This window comes from Capricornis sumatraensis, chromosome 2 (genome assembly GCF_032405125.1).
Source record: "Capricornis sumatraensis isolate serow.1 chromosome 2, serow.2, whole genome shotgun sequence".
NCBI lineage: Eukaryota > Metazoa > Chordata > Mammalia > Artiodactyla > Bovidae > Capricornis > Capricornis sumatraensis.
This window is the reverse complement of record NC_091070.1, coordinates 149,649,160-149,671,298: the sequence shown is the minus strand read 5'-3', so window position 1 is coordinate 149,671,298 and position 22,139 is coordinate 149,649,160. Positions and strand designations below refer to the sequence as shown.

At 43.4% G+C, this 22,139-nt stretch overlaps 1 protein-coding gene across 5 annotated transcripts in view; it reads left to right on the top strand.

Annotated features, from left to right (window-relative positions):
• The window catches only part of SLC44A3 (solute carrier family 44 member 3), an 83,265-nt gene that overhangs the window by 47,348 nt on the left and 13,778 nt on the right, over positions 1-22,139 (top strand). For 3 of the 5 annotated variants that reach the window (XM_068965243.1, XM_068965248.1, XM_068965247.1), the window contains 2 exons: positions 8,239-8,395; positions 11,461-11,547. In XM_068965243.1, coding sequence (XP_068821344.1) covers positions 8,239-8,395; positions 11,461-11,547 — 244 coding nt within the window. The remainder of the gene's footprint in view (positions 1-8,238; positions 8,396-11,460; positions 11,548-22,139) is intronic. The other 2 variants (XM_068965246.1, XM_068965244.1) reach the window with 1 other exon arrangement.

Below are 22,139 nucleotides of genomic sequence, written 5' to 3'. Positions count from 1 at the left end.
AGAAGATATGGTGTGTTTATACAATGGAATATTAACCATAAAAAAAAGAATGAAATTTTGCTATTTTGCAACAATATGGTTGGACCTGGAGGGCATTAGACTTAGTGAAATAAATAAGAGAAACACAAATACTATATGTTATCCCTTAAATGTGGAATCTAAAAAATAAATGAATATGACAAAATGGAAACAGACTGAGATTTAGAGAATAAACTAGTGATTTCCATCTGAAGAGAGGGAAGTGGACAGAGTCAAGGTAGGGATAGGAAACCAAGAGGCACAAACTACTGTGTGTACTATAAATAAGCTGTATATTGACTACTGTGTATATTATAATAAGCTGTATATTGACTACTGTGTATAGTGTATACTATAATAAGCTGTATATTGTACAATACAGGGGATACAGCCAATATTTTAAAATAACTTAAGTGAGGTATGATCTTTCAAAATATTGAAATACTGTGTCATACATCTGAAACTAGTATTATAAATCAACTATACTTCAATAAAAAATAAAATTTAAAAAGAACTAGAATGGAATCTGATGTTCAACAGCAACTCTGAACCAGGGAGATAGTAGGACAAAACTACCAAAATTCTGAGAAAAGATGATTTCCAACCTAGAATTCTATACCTGTTCGTACTATCAGTCAAAGATAAAGGAAGACAAAGTCCTATTCAGGCATGCAATATCTCAAAAGATTTCCTCCCCATATCCTTTCTCTCTGAAACTGAGTAAAAAGGGGAAGAAAAAAAAAAAACAAACCATGAGTTTCATGAAATGGGCTCCAACACAGTGAAGAAGAGAAGGGAATTTCCAGGAGGGTAGGTATTTAGCAGGTATAGAAAACGTCCAGTCCAAGGAGGAGCAGGAGAGCAGTGGGCTCCAGGAGGGATGTCACCAAGAAAAAATAAAAAGGAAACTTAGAGAATATCAGATATGTTGTTTGAATATGTGGAGAAAAAGAATTATACTTTGATGAAGGATTTGGTGAAGCATGTGGAAAACCAAGCAAATAAAAGATGTGAAATATTATGAAAGAAAAGTCAAAAGCTAGAAAGAAAATATAATCAGAATACACTGTTTCAAACAGTTGTGAATGTTATTTATGTACTGATAATGTAAGCCCTAAACGTTAATTAAAACATACTCAGTGGTGAAAGATTGAAAATTTTTTCTCTAAGATCAGGAATGAGACAGGACTGCTCACTCTTACCATTCCTATTCAACATAGTACTGGAAGACCTAGCCAGAGCAATCAGGCAAGAAAACAAGGAAAAAATACATACAAATCACAAAGAAAGAAGTAAAATTGCCTCTGTTTGCAGATAATATGACTTTATTAATATATAAAGAAAATTCTAAGGACTTCATCAAAAAAACTGTTAGACTAATCAGTGAATTCAGTAAAGGTACAGGATACAAAGCATTCAGAAAACAGTTGCATTTCTCTAACAGCAAAATATCTGAAAAGAAAGAAGACAGTCTCATTCACACTGGCATTGAAAACAATAAAATACTTAGGAATGAATTTAAGGAGATGAAAGCTCTGTATACTGAAAAGTATAAGACTCTGATGAAAGACACAAACAAGTGGAAATATATCCTGTGTTCATGGATCAGAAGAATTAATATTGTTAAAATATCCTTCTTACCCAAAGCCATCTATAAATTCCATGCATTCCCTGTCAACCTTTCAGTTATATTTTTCCACAGAAATAGAAAAATTCTAAAATTTGTATCACAAAAGAGCCCAAATAGCCAAAGCAATTCTAAGAAAGAAGAACACACCTGGAGGCATCGTATGTCCTGATTTCAAACTATACCACAAAACAGTATGGCGCTGGCATAGAAATAGACCCATAGATCATTGGAAGAGAACTGAGATCCTAGAGAGGGGAAAGGATAATCTCTTCAATAAACAGTTCTGGAAAAACTGGATAACAACATGAAGAATAAAATTAAACCCCTGTATTACATGGTTCACAAGAATTAATTCAAAATGGTTTAAAGACTCAAACATAAGACCTGAAGTCCCTAAACTCCTCTGAGAAAACATAGGGGAAAAGCTCCTTTACATCAGTCTTTGAAATGATTTTTCAAATATGACACCAAAAGCACAAGCCACAACAGCAAAAATTAGTGAGATTACATCAAACTAAAAAGTTCTACACAGTGAAAGAACCAATCCACAAAATGAAAAGACAGCTTATGGAATGGGAGGAAATATTTGCAAATCATTTGTCTGATAAGGACTTAATACCAAAAAATATATATAACTCCTATAACTCCATAGCAAAAAAAAAAAAATTCAGTTAAAAAAGGGGCAGAGGAGCAGAACTTCCCTTCCAAAGAAGATACAAAAACAGGCACATGAAAATGTGCTCGACATCACTAATCATCAGGGAATACATATCAAAACCACAATTAGATACCACCTTATACCGGTTAGAATGGCTACCATCAAAAAGACAAGAGGTGACTAATGTCGGCGAGGATGTAGAGAAAAGGGAACCCTCGTTCACTGTGGGATGGGGTGTGCAAATCTGGGATACAGCAATTATGGAAACTGACAGTATGGAGGCTCCTCAAAAAATTAAAATCAGAACTATAGGATCCAACAATCCCACTACTTAGGTATATATCAAAAGGAAATAAAAAAAGAATCTTGAAGAAATGTCTTCACGCCTATGTTCATTGCACCAGTATTCACAATAGCCAAGATATGGGAACAACCTTAGTGTCCATCGAAGGGTGAATAGATGAAGAAGATTTGGTGTTCAGTTCAGTCGCTCAGTCATGTCCGACTCTTTGCAACCCCATGAATTGCAACATGCCAGGCCTCCCTGTCCATTACCAACTCCCGGAGTTCACTCAGATTCATGTCCATCGAGTCAGTGATGCCGTCCAGCCATCTCATCCTCTGTCGTCCCCTTCTCCTCCTGCCCCCAATCCCTCGCAGCATCAGAGTCTTTTCCAATGAGTCAACTCTTCGCATGAGGTGGCCAAAGTACTGGAGTTTCAGCTTCAGCATCATTCCTTCCAAAGAAATCCCAGGGCTGATCTTCAGAATGGACTGGTTGGATCTCCTTGCAGTCCAAAGGACTCTCAAGAGTCTTCTCCAACACCACAGTTCAAAAGCATCAATTCTTCGGCGCTCAGCCTTCTTCACAGTCCAACTCTCACATACATACATGACCACAGGAAAAACCATAGCCTTGACTAGACGGACCTTTGTTGGCAAAGTAATGTCTCTGCTTTTGAATATGCTGTCTAGGTTGGTCATAACTTTTCTTCCAAGGAGTAAGCGTCTTTTAATTTCATGGCTGCAATTACCATCTGCAGTGATTTTGGACCCAAAAAATGAAGTCTGCCACTGTTTCCCATCTATTTCCCATGATGTAATGGGACCAGATGCCATGATCTTCGTTTTCTGAATGTTGAGCTTTAAGCCAACTTTTTCGCTCTCCTCTTTCACTTTCATCAAGAGGCTTTTTAGTTCCTCTTCACTTTCTGCCATAAGGGTGGTGTCATCTGCATATCTGAGGTTATTGATATTTCTCCCAGCAATCTTGATTCCAGCTTGTGTTTCTTCCAGCCCAGTGTTTCTCATGATGTACTCTGCATAGAAGTTAAATAAGCAGGGTGACAATATACAGCCTTGACGTACTCCTTTTCCTATCTGGAACCAGTCTGTTGTTCCATGTCCAGTTCTAACTTTTGCTTCCTGACCTGCATATAGGTTTCTCAAGAGGCATATCAGGCGGTCTGGTATTCCCATCTCTTTCAGAATTTTCCACAGTTTATTGTGATCCACACAGTCAAAGGCTTTGGCATAGTCAATAAAGCAGAAATAGATGTTTTTTGGAACTCTCTTGCCATTTCAATGATCCAGCAGATGTTGGCAGTTTGATCTTTGGTTCCTCTGCCTTTTCTAAAACCAGCTTGAACATCAGGAAGTTCACGGTTCACATATTGCTGAAGCCTGGCTTTGAGAATTTTGAGCATTACTTTACTAGCATATATAATGGAATATCATTTATCCATGAGAAAGAAGGACATCATGCCATTTAAAACAACACAAATGGACCTTGAGGGCAATATGCCAAGTGATACATCATAGAAAAACAAATAAGAATGATACCACTTATATGTCAAATCTAAAAAGCTGAGCTAATGGAAACAGGTAGAATGGTGGTTGCCCGGGAGTGAGGTAGGGGAGAAGGGGAGGTATGGATTACGGGCACAAACTTCTAGTTAAAAGATGAGTAGTTCTGGGGATCTAACTATAGCCTGATGATTATGGTTAACAATACTGTGTTATATACTTGAAAGCTGCTAAGAGAAGAGACCTTAAATGTTCTCACCACAAAAAAAGAAATGGTTAATTATATGAAGTGATGGAGGCATATGCTAATCCTAAGATAGTAATCATTTTGCAATATATATGTGGGTCAAATCAACACATTGTATACCTTGGACTTACATACTGTTACATGTCGATTATATCTCAGTAAAACTGGGGAGAAATCTTTTAGAACTTCAGTATAATTATATTGAGAAGAAGAGGAGTGGGAAAATGAGTGTACTTGGGAGTTTAAGCTGCCCAAGAGAATGAAACCTGTGTCTTCCATAGTGGGAAGTCAGTAGACAGTCTCTGAGACTGAAAAAATGAAGAAATTCCAGTAAGAACAAGTAATTTAGGAGTGTGAAGGTGGGTTCCAGAAAAAACAGCTAAAATATTGCCTCTAGGGAGAGACAATTAGTGGCGGAGAAAAAAAACTGCTGTTTTTCCTGTTACACCTAGCAGTGCTATTTGCCTTTTTAAGATATTTCACATATTTGATAAAAATAAACTAATTTAAAATAAAATGCATACTGACTTATTTTTAGCACTGCTATTTCATTTATTAAAGAGTTCTGCATTCTTTTTGACTGTGTGCTAATTTTGAAACCTCAAGGTTTTCCCTTATCTCAGGGCTTATAATTCTTTAATCTCATGTTCCAGTCTGCATGCAGGGTGCGAATTAAATATAGCCAGAGTGCATTCATCTCTGTCATTCATTTAAGCAGTAAGAGGGATGAAGAGGTCATCCAGGGAGCATCAAGTACCAGGACATGGGCATCCTGTGTAATTTCCCTTTTACCACCATTTGCTTGAATTTCAGAGAGGTCAACTGAGAGCCATAAAGATGGGGCTGGGGTGTGATAGGAAGGAGCCAGCACTGCTCAGTTTGGAGAAGGGACGCTTGAGTCATGACTTCATCGCTTGCAAGTATACAGAAGATGGTTTCCAGCTGCTTTGGATTTGCTGAAGAGGAAGTGAGGAAGTGGATTCACAGCTGAGCCTAAGGAATTTTGGTAGGAGACACATGAGTTTGCTAACCCTGACGAGAGCTGCCGAGGACCTGTTCTTCATAACAAAGAGCTTCCTTTTTTCTTTGGGATTGGATAAATGAACCTCACAGCTTCCCCCACAGTCCTCCCAACCCCATCTTGCAGTGATTCTGCTGAAAGAAATGTCAGGAAAGGACGAGGTATCTTCAGGGACACACCGCACTCCTTTGCCCAGGACCAGACTGACACTGTGCAGCCTGATCCTTGTCCAGGAGCCGCAATCCATGCTGCTGAAGAGTTCTCAGTGAGCACTCGACTGGATCTAACCAGAGCTAAAACGTGCCTCCAAGATTCCTAAGTTTCTGGAGTAAGTTATGTTGAAGCAAATCATAGCTGTAAAATAGCACTTAGGTACCATGACCCAAAGGGGTTATAGACTTAGGTGAACGAGAACATTAAACACTTTGCACAGGATTTCCCTGGTGGTCCAAGGGTTAAGAATCCGCTGGCCAGTGCAGGAGACATGGGTTTGATCCCTGGTCCAGGAAGATCCCCACGTACCACAGAGTAGATAAGCCCTGTGTGCCTCAGCTAATGAGCCTGTGCACCTAGAGCTTGTACTTTGCAACAAGAGAAGCGGTCGCAATGAAGAGTAGTCCCTTCATAGTTGCTCATCGCAACTAGAGAAAGCCTGCGTGCTGCTGTGAAGATCCAACACAGTCATAAATAAATAAAAATGTTTAAAAAGTAGTGTTTAAAAAAAAAGGAAAATGGTTTGCCCAGGGATTTGAACTGATGCTGTGTCTTGGGACCCCCTGTCTCCATCACACACAGCCAGGCACCTTCAGCACTCAGAGCAGCCACAAGTTTAAAACTAGAGGAGCTGGGCTTGTGGGGTACATCCTGGAGTCTCCAGCTCTCCCCTGCTGCCCAGGGCCTTCCTACTGCCACCACCCACAGAACCCAGCAAAAGGTGCCCAGCATGCAGTACTCCCTGTGGACAGAAGCGGAAGCCCACCAGGAGGCTGTGGCATCCTCATAAGCCCATCACTGAGCTGCTCAGTATGTCCCTCGCTGCATTGTGGTCCCAAACTCCAGTTCTCAAAATGTGGTGAAATATTAGTTTAAGCTTCACTAGGTGTAATCAAAGCCTCTTCCTGAAGGCAGGTTTTGCTGTTTGTGAAGAGATGAAGGCCCTAGGGACATGCACAGCAGAGGAGGGGTTGACAGGGTGATATAACCTTTGAATGTGGAAAAAGTCTAGGGCAGGAAGGTGGGGTCTCCGAGACCCCCCAGTGATTGACCCTTTCCTGGGTATTGAGTGAGTTCTGGCTCCACAGGCTGGCCTGGTTTGTGAGCTGGCCCTCTTTTCAAGTTTTCTCTCCCAAGTGGTAAGTCAGCTTCTGGAACATGTACGTCTTCTTCCAGCCAAGCCCAAAAGTGTCTGGAGCCATCACTGGGATGTGACACGGATGAGGGCCATCCAGACAGTGTAGACACCACCCTGCCTTAAGTGGTCAATCCCATCCCTGTGAAACCTCAGAGAATGGATGTCTAAGCCCAGACTTCATGCCTGGAGGACCAGCCCTCCAGGCCTGTGAATCACTTGTTTCCGTATCAGATGGAGAGCAAGCGCTGCCCTCGTCTGCCTGCATCCCTGCTTGAGAACCAGTCAGTTCTAAGGCACATGGATCTCCTCAATGGGAAAGTAAACAGTCTTCCTCTGGAAAAAAAAAAAAAAGAAAAAAGGACTGAGGAAAGGGAAAAAAACGTGTCAGACTTTCCTGGCTGTGCTACTTTTCTAGTTTATCAGATCTAAGTGAATTCATATCAGCAATAGCTTCCCTGGCATTTCCTATTTTCAACAATATTGAGTTGAAACACACATCGCCCTTTTTGTGGGACGGCTGGATTGCAGCTACTCTGCTCCCAACGTTACTTTCATGTTCTCTCTTCCTTCCTGGATGATTTAAGTAACAGCAAAATGTGGCCGTTGCCAGCTCTGGAAACATTTCTGGCTGCGTTCCTTTTCCTCCCCGAAAACCTAGGCTCTGGTCAAAACCTTAATTCATAGTGACTTATTAGCAACTAGAGCGAGCTGTAGAATAATCCATTATGCAGAAAGCAAGCCTCCCTTGGAATCGCGTGAAGGAGCTTCTCGGAAAGGGCCTCACTTTCTAGAGCTGGCCTCAGTGGGCCAGGGGAGGGGTGACATCAGCCCTCCCGCCTTTGTTTTATCTTTCAGGTGTGGGGGAGGGGGAAGAAAGATGTGCCCATTCTGTTCTGTTTCACTTTTTTTTCCCGGCCTGTGAAACTGACTTTTGCATTCTTAAGAGCTGTGTCATGACAAGTCCCGTAAATGATTCACAGTGAGGTGACCTTTACAGAACAGAGGAGAAATCAGCTGGGTTTCAGGAGCTTTGGAGAAGCCAAAACTCTTCCTCCCTCTGCTGTGAGCCAATCCTGGTCATGTGATGTGGTAGTGATTTTCATCACCAAGCTAATACTGGCAATATTTACAGATGCAAGTGTGTAATTTAAATCTAGGGGGTTATTATATAATTAAACTTCTGAAACTGAAAACGGGATCAATACCCAATTTAATGGATTGGTGGAGGTGGTTAGGTGTTGTAAAGTGTTCACCTCATCAGTATGTTTTAAAATTTTCTCTTCCTTGTTTGTAACATTGAATACCTCCAAAAATATTTCTTAACTTAGTCCAAGAAATAATTTAACCTTAGCTAGCAAGGAGTATAAAAACTTTGCCAAATGCAGATGGCGTCCCTGCTTTCTAAATTGTTAGTACCGTAGATGATTTGAACCAGAGAGAAGTTTTTTTGTTTCTTTCTAAATAGTGTTTTTTAAAATGCTGTCTTTTTTTTTTCTCCTGTTCCCAGAAATAAAAGTGACCCTCCTGATCGCCCGATCCTTTCATCTCTCTCCATTCTTTTCTGCTACCATCAGGGAACAGTTGTCAAAGGGTCATTTTTAATCACTGCGGTGAGGATTCCAAGAGCTGTTCTCATGTACGTGTATAACACTCTGAAAGAGAAGGTAAGGCAACACGTTAAAACAGAGTGTGCTCTGTGTTTGGGTTACAGAAAAGTGAATCACTGGAGAACTGCACTGGGTCCCAGGACAGGAATGTGACCTGGGCCAGGGGCCATTCAGAAAGCTCCAATGGGCTTCAGGTCCCATCCGCACCCCACCCCCAGCAACCTTCCTGTCCAGCTCCCTTTTTTGTGTAATTTTGTTGGATTTTCTCCAACATGGTGGCACAGGTGGTGTAGGGAGTGCTTAGTTCTTAGCTTGCTGCTTTTTCTTCCTATTTAAATGCTGAACAAATGGGAGAAATTCTTAAGATGAAATTTAAGCAAGGTTTTATGGACATTTATCATGCTTTTTTAAAGAAAGAAAAATATACCATAACATGAGGAGATTTGCTTGTTTCTGTTTTAATGCTAAAATATTCCCCACCTTCTGTGTTTCCTGGAGGGTGTCATGGGAAGTTAGTTGCATGTGCCTGTGTGTGCGTTCATGCTTAATAGTGAGAAATGGGCAAGCTGACCTAAATCTCAGATCAAAAGACAGAAAACTGTGGGGCTTTTGTGCCTGAGGGTTTTTCTTCTCCGTTTTTATTTCCATGCACATTTGGTTATGAATGCCAGTGGAAACCAAAACACCAGGAAAACAGCTGTTCTCTTGGTATTTCTGGCCTGCCAAATAAGGAAAGGTTGGATTTTCCCCAACTTTTCTGTTCTCACACAATGTTAGCCCTGCCCCCCCCCCACAGCCCCCCAGCCCCACCTCTGTGTTGGTGACTTAGTCAGAGTTTCACAAACAATGAGTCCAGCAATTTTGGTATAGGTATGTGCTTTTAGTAAACTGGGAAAGTTTTACACGTGGATTCGTAATTATACTTTAAAATTGTCTTTGTTTGCTCTTTTAAGCAGAAATCTGAATTGTTGAAGATTTCAGTCAGTCAGTGTTAGTTGCTCAGCTGTATTCGATTTTTTGTGACCCCATGGACTGTAGCCTGTCACGCTCCTCTGTCCATGCTCTCCAGGCAAGAATATTGGAGTGGATTGCCATTTCCTTCTCCAGAGATTCTTCCCAACCCATGGATCAAACCCAGGTCTCCTACAATGCAGGCAGATTCTTTACCCTCTGAGCTACCAGGGAAGCCCAATCAAGATTTAATTGTAAATCAAGATTTAAGATTAGTATATTAATTAAGAGCAGTTGATTGGCTTTCACATAAAATTATCTAGCTTCCTTACCTTGAAATGCACACTAAGCCCTCACCCCCCTGATCAGAGAGTATTTTCTGTTGAAATATTGCTTAACTACATGTTGGGACTTAAAGAGACATTTGCACATCCAGGATAAATCTAGCTACTCTGGCTGGTGCATTTTGAAATCGATCCTTCAACCTTAGGAAACTTAGAGAAAGATTTATTGAAGAACAGAGCAACTTTTTATTTCAAGTAGATTCGTATAGTTTATATACATTAAATATATTCATATATGTATCTCATGCTCTGCTTAGTTGCTCAGCATCTGCCTACAATGTGGGAGACCTGGGTTCAATCCCTGGGTCGGGAAGATCTCCTGGAGTAGGAAATGGCACCCCACTCCAGTACTCTTGCCTGGAAAATTCCATGGATGGAGGAGCCTGGTAGGCTACAGTCCATGGGGTCGCAGAGTTGGACATGACTAAGCGACTTCACTCACTCACTCATGGACTGTAGCCCAACAGGCCCCTCTGTTATGGGATTTCCCAGGCAAGAATACCAGAGTGGGTTGCCATTTCCTCCTCCAGGGGATCTTCCTGACCCAGGGATCAAACCTGCGTCTCCTGTGGCTCCTGCATTGCAGGTGGATTCTTTACTGCTGAGCCATCAGGGAAGTCCTCATATATGTATATATGCATGTGTTTTATGTATAAATATGCATTAGTACTAGATAATCATAAGTTAATAAACATGAGGGAACTCACTGTACCCCCCAGAGCTAGGCACCTTAAACTCTTTGGGGAAACAGCTTCCATAAATCTAACAGTCAATGGGTTAGCCTCTCTGGCTGAGGTCTAAGAGGTTATTTATCACTTCCTAGATCCCATAAGGACTAAAGGGGTCAAACTCCCTTTCGGTGATGTCACTGTTGGAGAAATGTGTCCTTTCTTAGGTTAAAAAAAAGTAGTCTTCCTCAGCAGCCTTACAGCCCTATACTGTACCTGCAGTATAAGCATTTCACACGGCCACTGTGAGGTCCTTCTTACATTAAATGGCTCATTCACAACGATAGCCAGGCTGAAAAGGATGCAGGTCAGATTTCATCTAGTGGAATTAACACTGGGACAAGAAAATGTCTATATAAGGCTAAGTTGTCCCTGGGGTCCTAATAGAAAACTATTTCAGGATTGTTTTCAGGGATTTCCTCCACCCCAACCCCAGTCTGGGCAGTAAGATACATTTAATCACCCCTTCCCCCAATAAGTTTTATTAATTCATCCATTCTTGAGTTATACACAAGTTCAAGTTATATTTCAAAGGACTAATTTATCCCCCAAAATTTAACCCTGAAAGTCTTAATATGGGATGTATTTCCAAAAAATTAAACCTGATGTTGTGTATGTGTGTGGACGCATAACTACAATGCATTAGTTTTATTGTCTGTGGGATGTGAATTTTTCATGAATATAAACTATGGTTTGAAAAAGCAGAGTTTATGATTGAAGACGCTTAGGAAAAGATGAAGGAAGAGAGGTGTTGGTTTTTTGTTTTGTTTTGTTTTGTTTTTTAACTAGAACCAAAAGGTCTGGTTCACCTTTGCTAGTAAAAACAAGCTAATCCATTTCCCTTTCTGCTGAACTCAACAGCACTCCTAACAGGTAAGCCCACAGAAGAGAACCCTTGCTCATCAGTATAGTAATGATAGTAATTAGTAGTAGCAGTAGCATATACAGAATAGAACTCCTGTGCTGGTGAGAATTGCTGTGATGCTTCTCCAGGTACACAGATCTCCAAGTAGGAACAGGGTGTGCTGGAAAACACTTCTGTTTGCCTCTTTCCTGTGCTGTTGGTGACACTGTTCCTTTCTTTCTGAACCTGACCCAGCAGGACGGTGCCTTGTCAAGGTGCGTGTCCCAATGCTGCTGCTGCTGCTTCTGGTGTCTTGACAAGGGCTTGCGCCATCTCAACCAGGTACGTCTCCTGCACCGGGGACACGCGGTGTGAGGGCCTGCCAGTGGGCACTATCTCTTAGGCCAGGGGTTAGCCAGTTTTTCTGTAAAGGCCAGATTGTGTAAAAGTTTTCAGGTTTTGGGTCATCTGGGTCTCGGTCACAGCTACTCAGCTCTGCTACCGCAGCAGAAAAGCAACCACAGCCAGGATGTAACTGGATGGGCCTGAGTGTGTTCTAGCAGAACTTATGGGCACTGAAATCTGAATTTTATTTTTTGTTTTTGCTCTCCTGTGTCTTTGTTGCAGTGCGAGGGCTTAGTTGCCCCACAGCATGTGGAATCTTAGTTCCTCTACCAGGGATTAAACCCACATCCCCTGCATTGGAAGGTAGATTCTTAACTGCTGGATCACCAGGGAGGTGCCTGAAATCTGAATTTTATATTTTTTATGTGTCAAGACGTATTCTCCTTATTTTGAATTTCTCCAACTTTTTAACATGTGAAAAATTACTCTTAGCTCTGTCCTGAGGGAAGTGGAGCTGGATGGAAGGATCTGGTTCCTTGGCTGTTGTCTGCAGTCCTTTGCCTTAGAACCTTAGGTCATTAATACAAGCCTTCAAATTCTGAAAGAAATGTGTCTCTCTTTCAAAAAAAAAAGAGGAGGAGGCTTTAGAAACTCTAATACAATGCATATGTATCAACTGAGAGCAAATTTTCAATGTCTTCTCCAAGAACTATAATTTTCCTGAAATAGGAAAAGGACTGCCTCCTTAATGTTTATATATTTCACAAGCCTTTCACTTTCAAGCTATAAATATTCCTTTAAAAATCCGAAAAATTATATACTGTGATTGTTTGAATTTCAGAATTTTTTTCCTCCTGAGTCTTTCAAACCAGTGGAAAATTAGATATGTATTTTATTTTTCTGTCGATAATTTAGGAAATTTTAATAACCCTTAGTCAAATTTACACAAAGCAGTATTTTTGTAAGTCAGCAGGCTGTTTTATAATTTAAATGTTCACAGTACTCGCTTAGAAAAATACTTCTTATTTTTGCCCTTCTTCCTAATAAATGTACCAGTAGAAGTAAAGGGACTAATTAGGCCATCTATGTTTAATGTCTTATAAATGGTATTAAGAATACCTTTCATTATTCGGGGGAGATTGTAGTCTTCTTATAGTAAAGCCCTATATTTAAGGCTCTTCTTAAGACTCTTGGCATACATTTTCGAGTGTGTTTAGCTTTCACTTGGATCACTTCAAGCAAGTATGTATAAAGCACAGTAAAATACTATTGTACCTTTCAGAATGGTAGGTCCCGTAACAAGTCAAGCCAGACCCTGTGAATGTCTTGTCACAGTGTAATGTACCAGCCTCTCTCCCCTAGAATTCTCTGTACACATCCAGATACCAACTTATTCTATGAAGATGCTATTGAGATGCATTACAAATATATACTGTGATAAAATATATATACATGAAAATCAAGCTAAGATACATATAGACAGACTGGAAAGACAAAAGCAGTGGAACCTTTGATGTATCAATATGTTGGCCACATGGTCCTTAGGGCCCTAACGCTGAGTTGCTGTTCCCTCACAGTATTAGGAAATTCAGGTTCTCTGCATGTCCCTCTTTCACTGCTTCATAGACCCCTGGGGCTCTATGGATACTGCAGGGACCACCACTTCAAGAGAGGAGAGAAATGGGTGAGAAGGAGGAAGGATGGGCTCTGGGCTCATATCAGCATCACCACCTCCCGCCCCTGCCTCCAACCAGAGCAGCCCACTTTTATCTGGTTGAGGAGTGGGATTCCACTGAAGGTTTCCTTTAAAGACAGGCTCTGTTGCTTGAACAGACTTGAAAGCCACTGTCTCAAACTATGTTCTTGCTTGTTTTATCTGTGCTTTTATCCTAAGGGATGTACTTTCTGCATTCTGACATTTCAGCATCTTATATTAACCCTGTACCTTTACTTTGGGGAGTTCAAAATGTTTCCATAATCATAAGTAGTGTTAGTATTAATCACAGTATGATTATTATAAGTTGTTGAAATCCTTTTAACAGACGTACAATGGGAATGATTGTCCCTGAATCACAGAAAAGACTCAGCTAGCCTTGAGGGTCCAGCTCATGGTGAATCAGTGTTGCAAACAGGGATAGGTCTTTGAATTTTGATCTTGGTGCCAGTGCATTGTGCCTGGGCCTAAACCAGCTGCCAGAGCAGCTTTTTTTAAAAAATATGTATATATATATATATATTTTTTTTTTTTTTCATTCACTTATTTGGCTATGGGATATTCAGTCTTTGTTGTGGCATGTGGGATCTTTAGTTGTGGCACTCGAACTGTTTAGTTACAGCACATGGGATCTATATCCCTAAGCAGGGGTGGAACCCAGGCCCCCTGAATTGGGAACTCAGAGTCTTGGCCCCTGGACCACAGGGGAGGTCCCTAGAGCAGCTTTAATGTGGGGTGACTCCTATAGGACTGGGCGCTGCCAGGTGATGTGGGCACTGCTGGGAAGCCTCAGGTTTAGGAGATTGAGACAGAAGAGGAGGAAGAATAAAAGAGAAAGAAGCAATGTGAATACTGATGAGGAGGGAAAAGGTCACCTGTCGTCCAAACAACTCCTGGAAAGCAGAGTGAAGTGAAGATTTGTAGGGACTTCCCTGGCAGTCCAGTGGTTTAGATTCTGCTTCCAATGCAGGGGGTACGGCTTTGATCCCTGATTGGGGAACCAAGATCCCATATGCCATGCAGCATGGTAAGAAAAAAAAAAAAAGATTTGTAAGAATAAAGATGATTGTTGTGGAGTCGTGGCCAGAGCTATTGTCAATCTCATTTGGCAGTGTACAAAGGAAAGGGAGAGAGAAGGAATTTAGATTAGCCTTTGAAAAATTTCCTGGCACTGGAATGAGTTGCTAGGAAAAGATTTTCTCTGGAAATCCGATTTAAAAGAATTGAGGCTTTTTTTTATTTTAATTTTGCTAGTTTTGTGCAGAAAGAGCCGGGAAATGCTAGAGGAGAATGAGATCCATTTGTTACCATCAGAACCCAGATGCTCTTCTTAACTTAATATCAAGGAGCGGGCTGTGTTTCAGCTTTGCTGCTTAAAAGCCTAATCCGTCTTGCATGGCCCTGGGAGGGAGGCTAGTGGCAGTTGCTGCATTTTGTCGATACTCAGCCTAAGAGTACCAGGTAATTCACCTGCAGGGTAAGGAATGAAATTCCACATCTCATCATTTCTCATTACTTGCCTCTCTACGCTGTAAATCCCAAGTGTGTGTACACCTCACACTTTTATTTATCCAACATCTATTTATTTATGTTGTATTCAAACCATTAAGGTATAACAAGAAGGGGACTGTGGTGAAACAGAGTCAATATAAAGCAAGTCAGGGCTTCAGGGAGCAGACAAACTAGTGTGGGGAACGGGGGAGACTTTGAGACACTTGCTTGAGATATATATATAACTGTATGTGCTGGAACGAGGTCTTTGAAGTTCAGGAAAGGGAGTCTTGTTATGGGGAGGTGCTTTGACTTGATGATTAGGAGAGGTTGCACTGAAGAGGTGGGATTTGTCAGGCATGAGCATAGAGCACCACCGGAGGTCACAGCTGATAGCAACAACAGTAGCCACGGCTTCTTGGCACTCACAGGCTTCCCAGGTGGCGCAGTGGTAAAGAATCCGCATGCCAATACAGGAGGTGCAAGAGACATGGGTTCAGTCCCTGGTTTGGGAAGATACCCTGGAGTAGGACAGGACAACTGCTCCAGTATTCTTGTCTGGAAAATTCCATGGCAGGCTACAGTCCATGGGGTCACCAAGAGTCGGACACGCCTGAGCCCACAACGCATGCCCTCGACCCCCACTGTATGGCTAGCTGGGTGCTCAGCACTTTCCCACAGTAAATCAACTGTGAGTTTTCACTGCAGCCCCTTGAAATAGTTATCTCCAACATATAGATGAGGAAACCGAGGCTTAGAGAGGGCCTGTAGTTAGTTAGTGGCAGAACTAGGAGTTGAAGCCATATCCATGTTGCCCCTGGGACGCAAGCCCAGAACACTGTGCATTTTGAACAGCCAGAGAGGGAGTCACAGCCACTGTCTAGGGCGGGTCTCTTGAGCACCTGCCCGAGCCAGAGTCCAGGCTGGCTGTGAAGCAAGGCTGATTTCAGGCAGATTTTTGTGGAGGAGGACAGGAAAGGTGTGGGAACAATGAAGGGGGTGGGGGCTGGATCAGACAATTATAAACCCAGAGAAGGCCAGTCGGGGTGGTCTAAGCCCACCTCCTCCCCTCAGTCATGCCTGTGTCAGAGCTTCTGGGAGGCCGACTGGCCAGGCTGTTCTCAGAGTTTTTCAGATGAGATCCTGCAGCCTCCCCCTTCCTTCCAGCACTTTGCAGGAGCCCAGCTGAGAAGTCCCCAAGTGGGACCTTGCAGGCTAGCCCATCAGCAGGAGGCCTGCCCCTTATTCTATGGTCCACACATGGTTCCCCATGGAAATGCCTTCCTGAGTGTACATTTTGTCCACGGAGGATACAGACATCTGAACTAGTGCTGATGGTGGCTTTAGATCAGTGTTCCTCTAGGTTTGACACCAACTGGTGGGCTCACTGGTTTTGGAACCAAAATGTTCCAGAATGTTCTCTCTTCAATTCTTACAGGCAAATGGTAGAATTTCATGGATTTTCGTTTTCGCATTACGACTAAAGGCTTTTTACCAGTCAGTAAAGTGCCTGGTATGTTTGCACATGCATGGCCGGTCACTCAGTGGTGTCCAGCTGTTTGGGACCCTATGGATCGTAGCCCACCAGGCTCTTCTGTCTGCAGGATTTCCCAGGCAAGAATACTGGAGTGGATTAAAAAAAAATAATAATGCTGGAGTGGGTTGCCATACACTTCTTCAGGGGATCTTCCCAACCCAGGGATCAAACCCACATCTCCTGAATTGCAGGCAGATTCTTTACTGCTGAACCACCTTAAAGCTTATTGAAGTGTGTCATTTGGGAATCAAGTGGTGTTTTAGTTAATTTCCTGAGGTCTCAAATTCATAATTCTGTTGAGATGTCTGACTGCCAAAGTGAAGCCTGATGAGCATTCAAGGCTTGTGAGTGAGCCCAGGCGGAGTTGGGATTTTGCAGACTGGGGAAGGAACCTTTACTGTGGGTACCACTGGAGTCCCCTTGGTTTGGCTGTGTTGTTCAACTACAGTCCTACTTGTCTTGTTTCCCACTTCATTTCTGGTGAGTATTTGGCTGTTGTTTAATGCACTGTATGTTTAGCATGTTGAGCATTGCCTTCCTTTTCAATTCTTTGCTCTTCCAGAAAAGTGGGAATGGCTGTAGAAAGTGAGCTATGGGCTGAGGTCAAACAGGTTTGAAAACGATTTCCAACCTGTCTCCTGGGAGGTGCTCTTAAGTAAAGGCAGCCCCTAGCCAAGTATGGCAGCAGTTGGTTTCTGCCTTCTTGGAGGAACTTGGGTGAATCCCTCCACCTCACTGAGCTTCTGCAGAAGAAGAGGGTCAGTTTAAATGATCTGAGGTCCTCGTTGGGTGTGCTCAGCCTTGTCCTGGTGGCTTGCTGAGAGCTCGGGCACACAGGCACCATGTTACCACATTGCAGCTGTGACATGCTTTGTGTGGAATGTGGGGCAGGCTGGAAAACCTGAACTGTGTGTCTTCCCATTGTGTCCAGAACGGCAAGATCTTTTTCTTTTTAATATTTATTTATTTACTTATTCAGCTGCACCGGGTCTTAGTTGCAGCATGTGGAATCTAGTTCCCTGACCAGTTCTAGAACCCAGGATCCCTGCATGGGAGCATGGAGTCTTAGCCACTGGACCAGCAGGCAAGTCCTGAATCTTTTTTTTCATATGGTTATTCTTATCTATGGTGAGGACTTACCCTGGGATCACAAAGTGGGTGACGCTTTATGTTGCCTGGATCTCAGGCCTCCAGAATCTTGTCAAGTGGACTGAGGATGTGAGAGAACCGCTATCTTCATCCCCTTATGGCAAATCTCCCAACACCGCTGCTGTAATGACAGCAACAAATACATCCAACTGGTGACCAGATGCCGGTAAAATGCCAGTCACTTCAGTCATTCTTAACAGTGGAGGGTAGTGTCCAGAAGCTTTTACCCCCCATTTCTACTGTGGGCCACTATGCAGGGTAGCTGGGTGATTCTCTGCTGTATCTCCTGGTCAGTGACTTGAGAGGATGGGGTGACTCAGACCTGCCTTAATGCAGCCCATCAAGCTGCCAGCCGCTTAACTGTGACATGTCTAGATATGAAATATCAAGAAATGCATGCAGAGATTATTGCCTCTTAGCATTTGACTGGAGATGCCCTTCCTGACTTCTGACTAACAAATATACTGGTCAGAAGAACTCCAGATAATCCTGTCGAATCCAGTACAGAAAAAAACTTGCTGCCACCTGGCAGACATACACATCTCGCCCCTCCCTACTTCATACCCCAGCCCACACTGCCTGCCACTACTTGTCTTCCAGGGCACAGAAAGTTGGTCTTTGTCATCTAAGGCTTTATGGCAGACTTAACTCTGTAAAACCCCAAAAACCTTCTCTCCCCCGCACCACCTCCCTTGAAGTTAGCTCGATTTCAATGCTTCTCTTTCTCACAGCCCATCAAGAGCGAAGGCACTCGGTGACTTTTCTGTGTCTGGTTTTGGTTCATCCTTAGCCAGCTGGCAAACCTCCAGGGACTCCTCTCTTCTCCCCAGAGCAGCATGTGCAGCTCAGAAAAGAAAAGTAATGAATATTGTGCAATTCCTCCAGGTTGATTATGAAAATGATGTAAAGGTTCTTAAGAGGACGTGGTTCTTGGAGTAGTTGACATTGCCTCATCACAGAGCATCCAGACAGCTGTCTTTTCCATGACAGTGGTGGTTCCGAATCCTGCCACCCCCGCCGACTGGCTTAGAGCTATTCTGGGGTGGCCAGCTGACGGCGAGAGCCCTGGAGAGATGCCTCTGTGTGAGCATGGGGTAGAAGAAAACACACACGTGTGTCAATATGATCATTTACATTAAAGCCCATTTATAGATGATGGTAATCCTCACAGCCCAGCTGTTTTGTGCCAAATGCTACTGTCCTGACTTTAGATAGAAAGGAATTGAGACACCTATCTATCAGAGGCCCCAGACTGTCTGGGAGAAAACTGACTGTATCCTCATGTTTCCTGGTGTGTAGCTCAGAACCTGCTGGACTGAGGACCCTGGCTTTATGTGGCTTCCTGGGGAGCAGGCTTGCTGGAGCCCGGCTCCCACCTGCTGTGGGTGTGTTGCAAGGCTCAGACATCAAGAGGGTGTGGCCCTAAAGCCTTCTGCCCCAAGTAGGCCTCTGCAGCCTCTCGTCCTTCTGGGGAAAGGCCCAGTACACAGTTGCCATCTGTCTTTCCTGACTTGAAATTCCTCTACCTTCTCAGAGAAGCAGTTACTGTTTGTTGAATGAATGATGGCCTTGTTATAGGGAAGGAAGGGTGAGTTATGTTGGGAGCCCTCAGCTAATCAGAAAATGCTCCTGGGACGCAACTATTGGGCTCCCTCCAAGGTGTGCAGCAATTTCCCAGGTGGCTCAGTGGTAAAGAATCCACCTGACAATGCAGAAGACATGGGTTCTATCCCTGTGTCGGGAACATCCCCTGGAGGAGGAGATGGCAACTCACTCCAGTATTCTTGCCTGAAGAATTCCATGGATAGACAAGCCTAGCAGGCTACTCTCCATGGAGTCACAAAGAATTAGCCATGACTGAACACACACACATGTGCGCACACACACACACATACAAGCTGTGCAGCTCCTCAAGACAAGAATACCTCCCAATTATCAGGCACTATGTGTGCCAAGCACCAAGCTGTAACTGCTTCACATGTAGTAACTCCCTTCATCTTCACAAATAATCCTGTGAGAAAGGTACAGTTATCACCCTTTTTCTTTTTCTAGTAGAAGATGACACTTAGATTCAGAGAGGTTAAGTAGCAACTTGCTCCAGGTTCAGTTCAGTTCAGTCGCTCAGTTGTGTCCAACTCTTTGCTACCCCAAGAATGGCAGCACGCCACGCTTCCCTGTCCATCACCAACTCCCGGAGTTTACTCAAACTCATGTCCATTGAGTCAGTGGTGCCATCCAACCATTTCATTCTCTGTCGTCCCCTTCTCCTCCTGCCTTCAATCTTTCCCAGCATCAGGGTCTTCTCCAATGAGTCAGTTCTTCACATCAGGTGGCCAAAGTATTGGAGTTTCAGCGTCAGCATCAATTCTTCCAATGAATATTCAGGACTGATTTCCTTTAGGATGGACTGGTTGGATCTCCTAGCTGTCCAAGGGACTCTCAAGAGTCTTCTCCAACACTGCAGTTCAAAACCATCAATTCTTCGGTGCTCAGCTTTCTTTACAGTTCAACTCTCACACCCACACACGACTACTGGAAAAGCTGTAGCTTGACTAGACAGACTTTTGTTGGCAAAGTAATGTCTCTTCTTTTTAATAAGCTGTCTAGGTTGGTCATAACTTTTCTTCCAAGGAGCAAGCGTTTTTTAATTTCATGCCTGCAGTCACCATCTGCAGAGATTTTAGAGCCCAAGAAAATAAAGTCTGTCATTGTTTCCACTGTTTCCCCATCTATTTGCCATGAAGTGATGGGACAAGATGCCATGATCTTAGTTTTCTGAATGTTGCGTTTTAAGCCAACTTTTTCACTCTCTCCTTTTTCACTTTGATCAAGAGGCTCCAGGTTACACAGAAGGAAAGTACAAGAGTTGAGTGTTAAGGTTTTGGGGACCTAATAAGTCACCCCCTCTTCCTAATAAAGTTCTGAACAGAGAGAGCCAAGAGACAGCAGATGAAGATTAAAAATACCACCTTGAATATCTAATGCCTGGGGTGGAAAGTGCATTGTAAAAGCAGGTGATTAATGTTTCACCCTTGAAACGAAGAGACCAAACCATTCTCTTCCCAGGTCCAGCCAACAGCGTACCCCAGCTCCTGAAGTCTCCCCTGTAAACTCAGTGAGTAAGCTGAGAAGGTGTGTTCCCAGGGGCAGGTGGATCCCAAAGTGCTGAGCCAGACTGTGCTCTGCCCTTCCCTCCAAACTCTCAGGACATGTGCCTTATCGTTCTTTGTCCCTTCCCGTCATGGCATGTTCTAGGTATGCTGCAAAAATGCTGAGGGAGGTGGCCTGTGGTTTTAACTTTGATCTATGGAAACTGACTTTTGAGTCAGCAAAATCCAATTTTCCTATAAATAAGGAAGCAGGTGACCTGTGCAAACACTGAGCTCCAGTGAACAGTGTTTGACCTGAGGTGGAGGCAGTCGCCTGTTGACTCCTCCTGTGTTCTTCACACCTGCAGTCTAGTGCCTGTTGTGGGTACCACACTTACAACTGAGGCTGGGTCAGCATCTGTGATGGTGGCCCGGGTCGGGGCCAGGCAGGGGGATGGTTCAGTTGGAAGACAGAACTTCACAATCCAAGATTGCAACATTATCCTAAGTGCTTAAGAAACAGAAAGATTATAGATTAGCTTTGACATTTTCCAAATTCATTTAGTGTGGGAAATGAAATTAAACCATCAACTAGCTCTTACCTCAAATCTAATCTTCCTCATGATGGAGAGCAGGTGTCTTCATGTCATTTCTCTTTATCTGCATCTGCTTCTGGAACAGAGTTGTTGTCCGAGGCTCAGACTGCCCACCTCTGAAGACACGCCCTCACCTCCTCACCGCCATACCCTTCAAAGGGGCTGTCGCTCCCCAACTGTTTTTGTCTTAGGCATTAGACCTGTTGGGAGAAGGTGTTGCTTGTTGGCCAGAGACTAGAGAATGCATTCATAATTTTTTTTTTTTTTTTAAAGAGGAAGGTGGTGTGCGTCACAGTGGTGGAGGGAGTAAAAGCCACTTTGATGTGGCAGGTACTGATCTCACATTCTGCTACAAGCTAGAGCCTGACAGTGTTCCAGGCTGCTGCTGCCACCATGTGAGTCTCAGCTTTGACTGACTTCCACATGGGTGTGAACCACAACCACAATCTCAGATGTGCAAGAAATATTATATCATGACTCTCAACCTCATTTCTGGCTGTGAACTCCCATTCCACTGAACTGGCAGAAAGTCTAATCATTGTTCTTGGGCTACCCCTCCATGGTGTTATACAAAGTATCAGGTAGCCCGGGGCATTAGTACACACGGCTTGCCATTGAGACATACATCCTCCTATCCTCATGGCTCCTTCAGGCCCTGCTGGGGAAGCAGGAGTCTTCTGGAAGGCCATTTATGGCCCTATCTGCCTAGATGTGCCTGTGGGTAGGGTAACCAACCCTCTTGCTTTGCCTGAGATTGTTCTGATTTTAGTTCTGAAAGCCCCAGGTCTCTGAAACCCCCTCCCACCCAGTAAACCCAGACCCTAGGGATGGACACTTCCATTCAGAGTCCTGCCACTTCACCATGCTCTGTTAAAAAAAAAAAGGCAGACCTGGACATGTGTTTGGAACCCACAGATCTCTCCCTCTCCTTCCCCAGTTCAATGGGTTCTCATTTTCTAACTGGGGGATAGAGGAAGACCATGCCCACCTTTTGTTCCCAGACACTGGGGTCA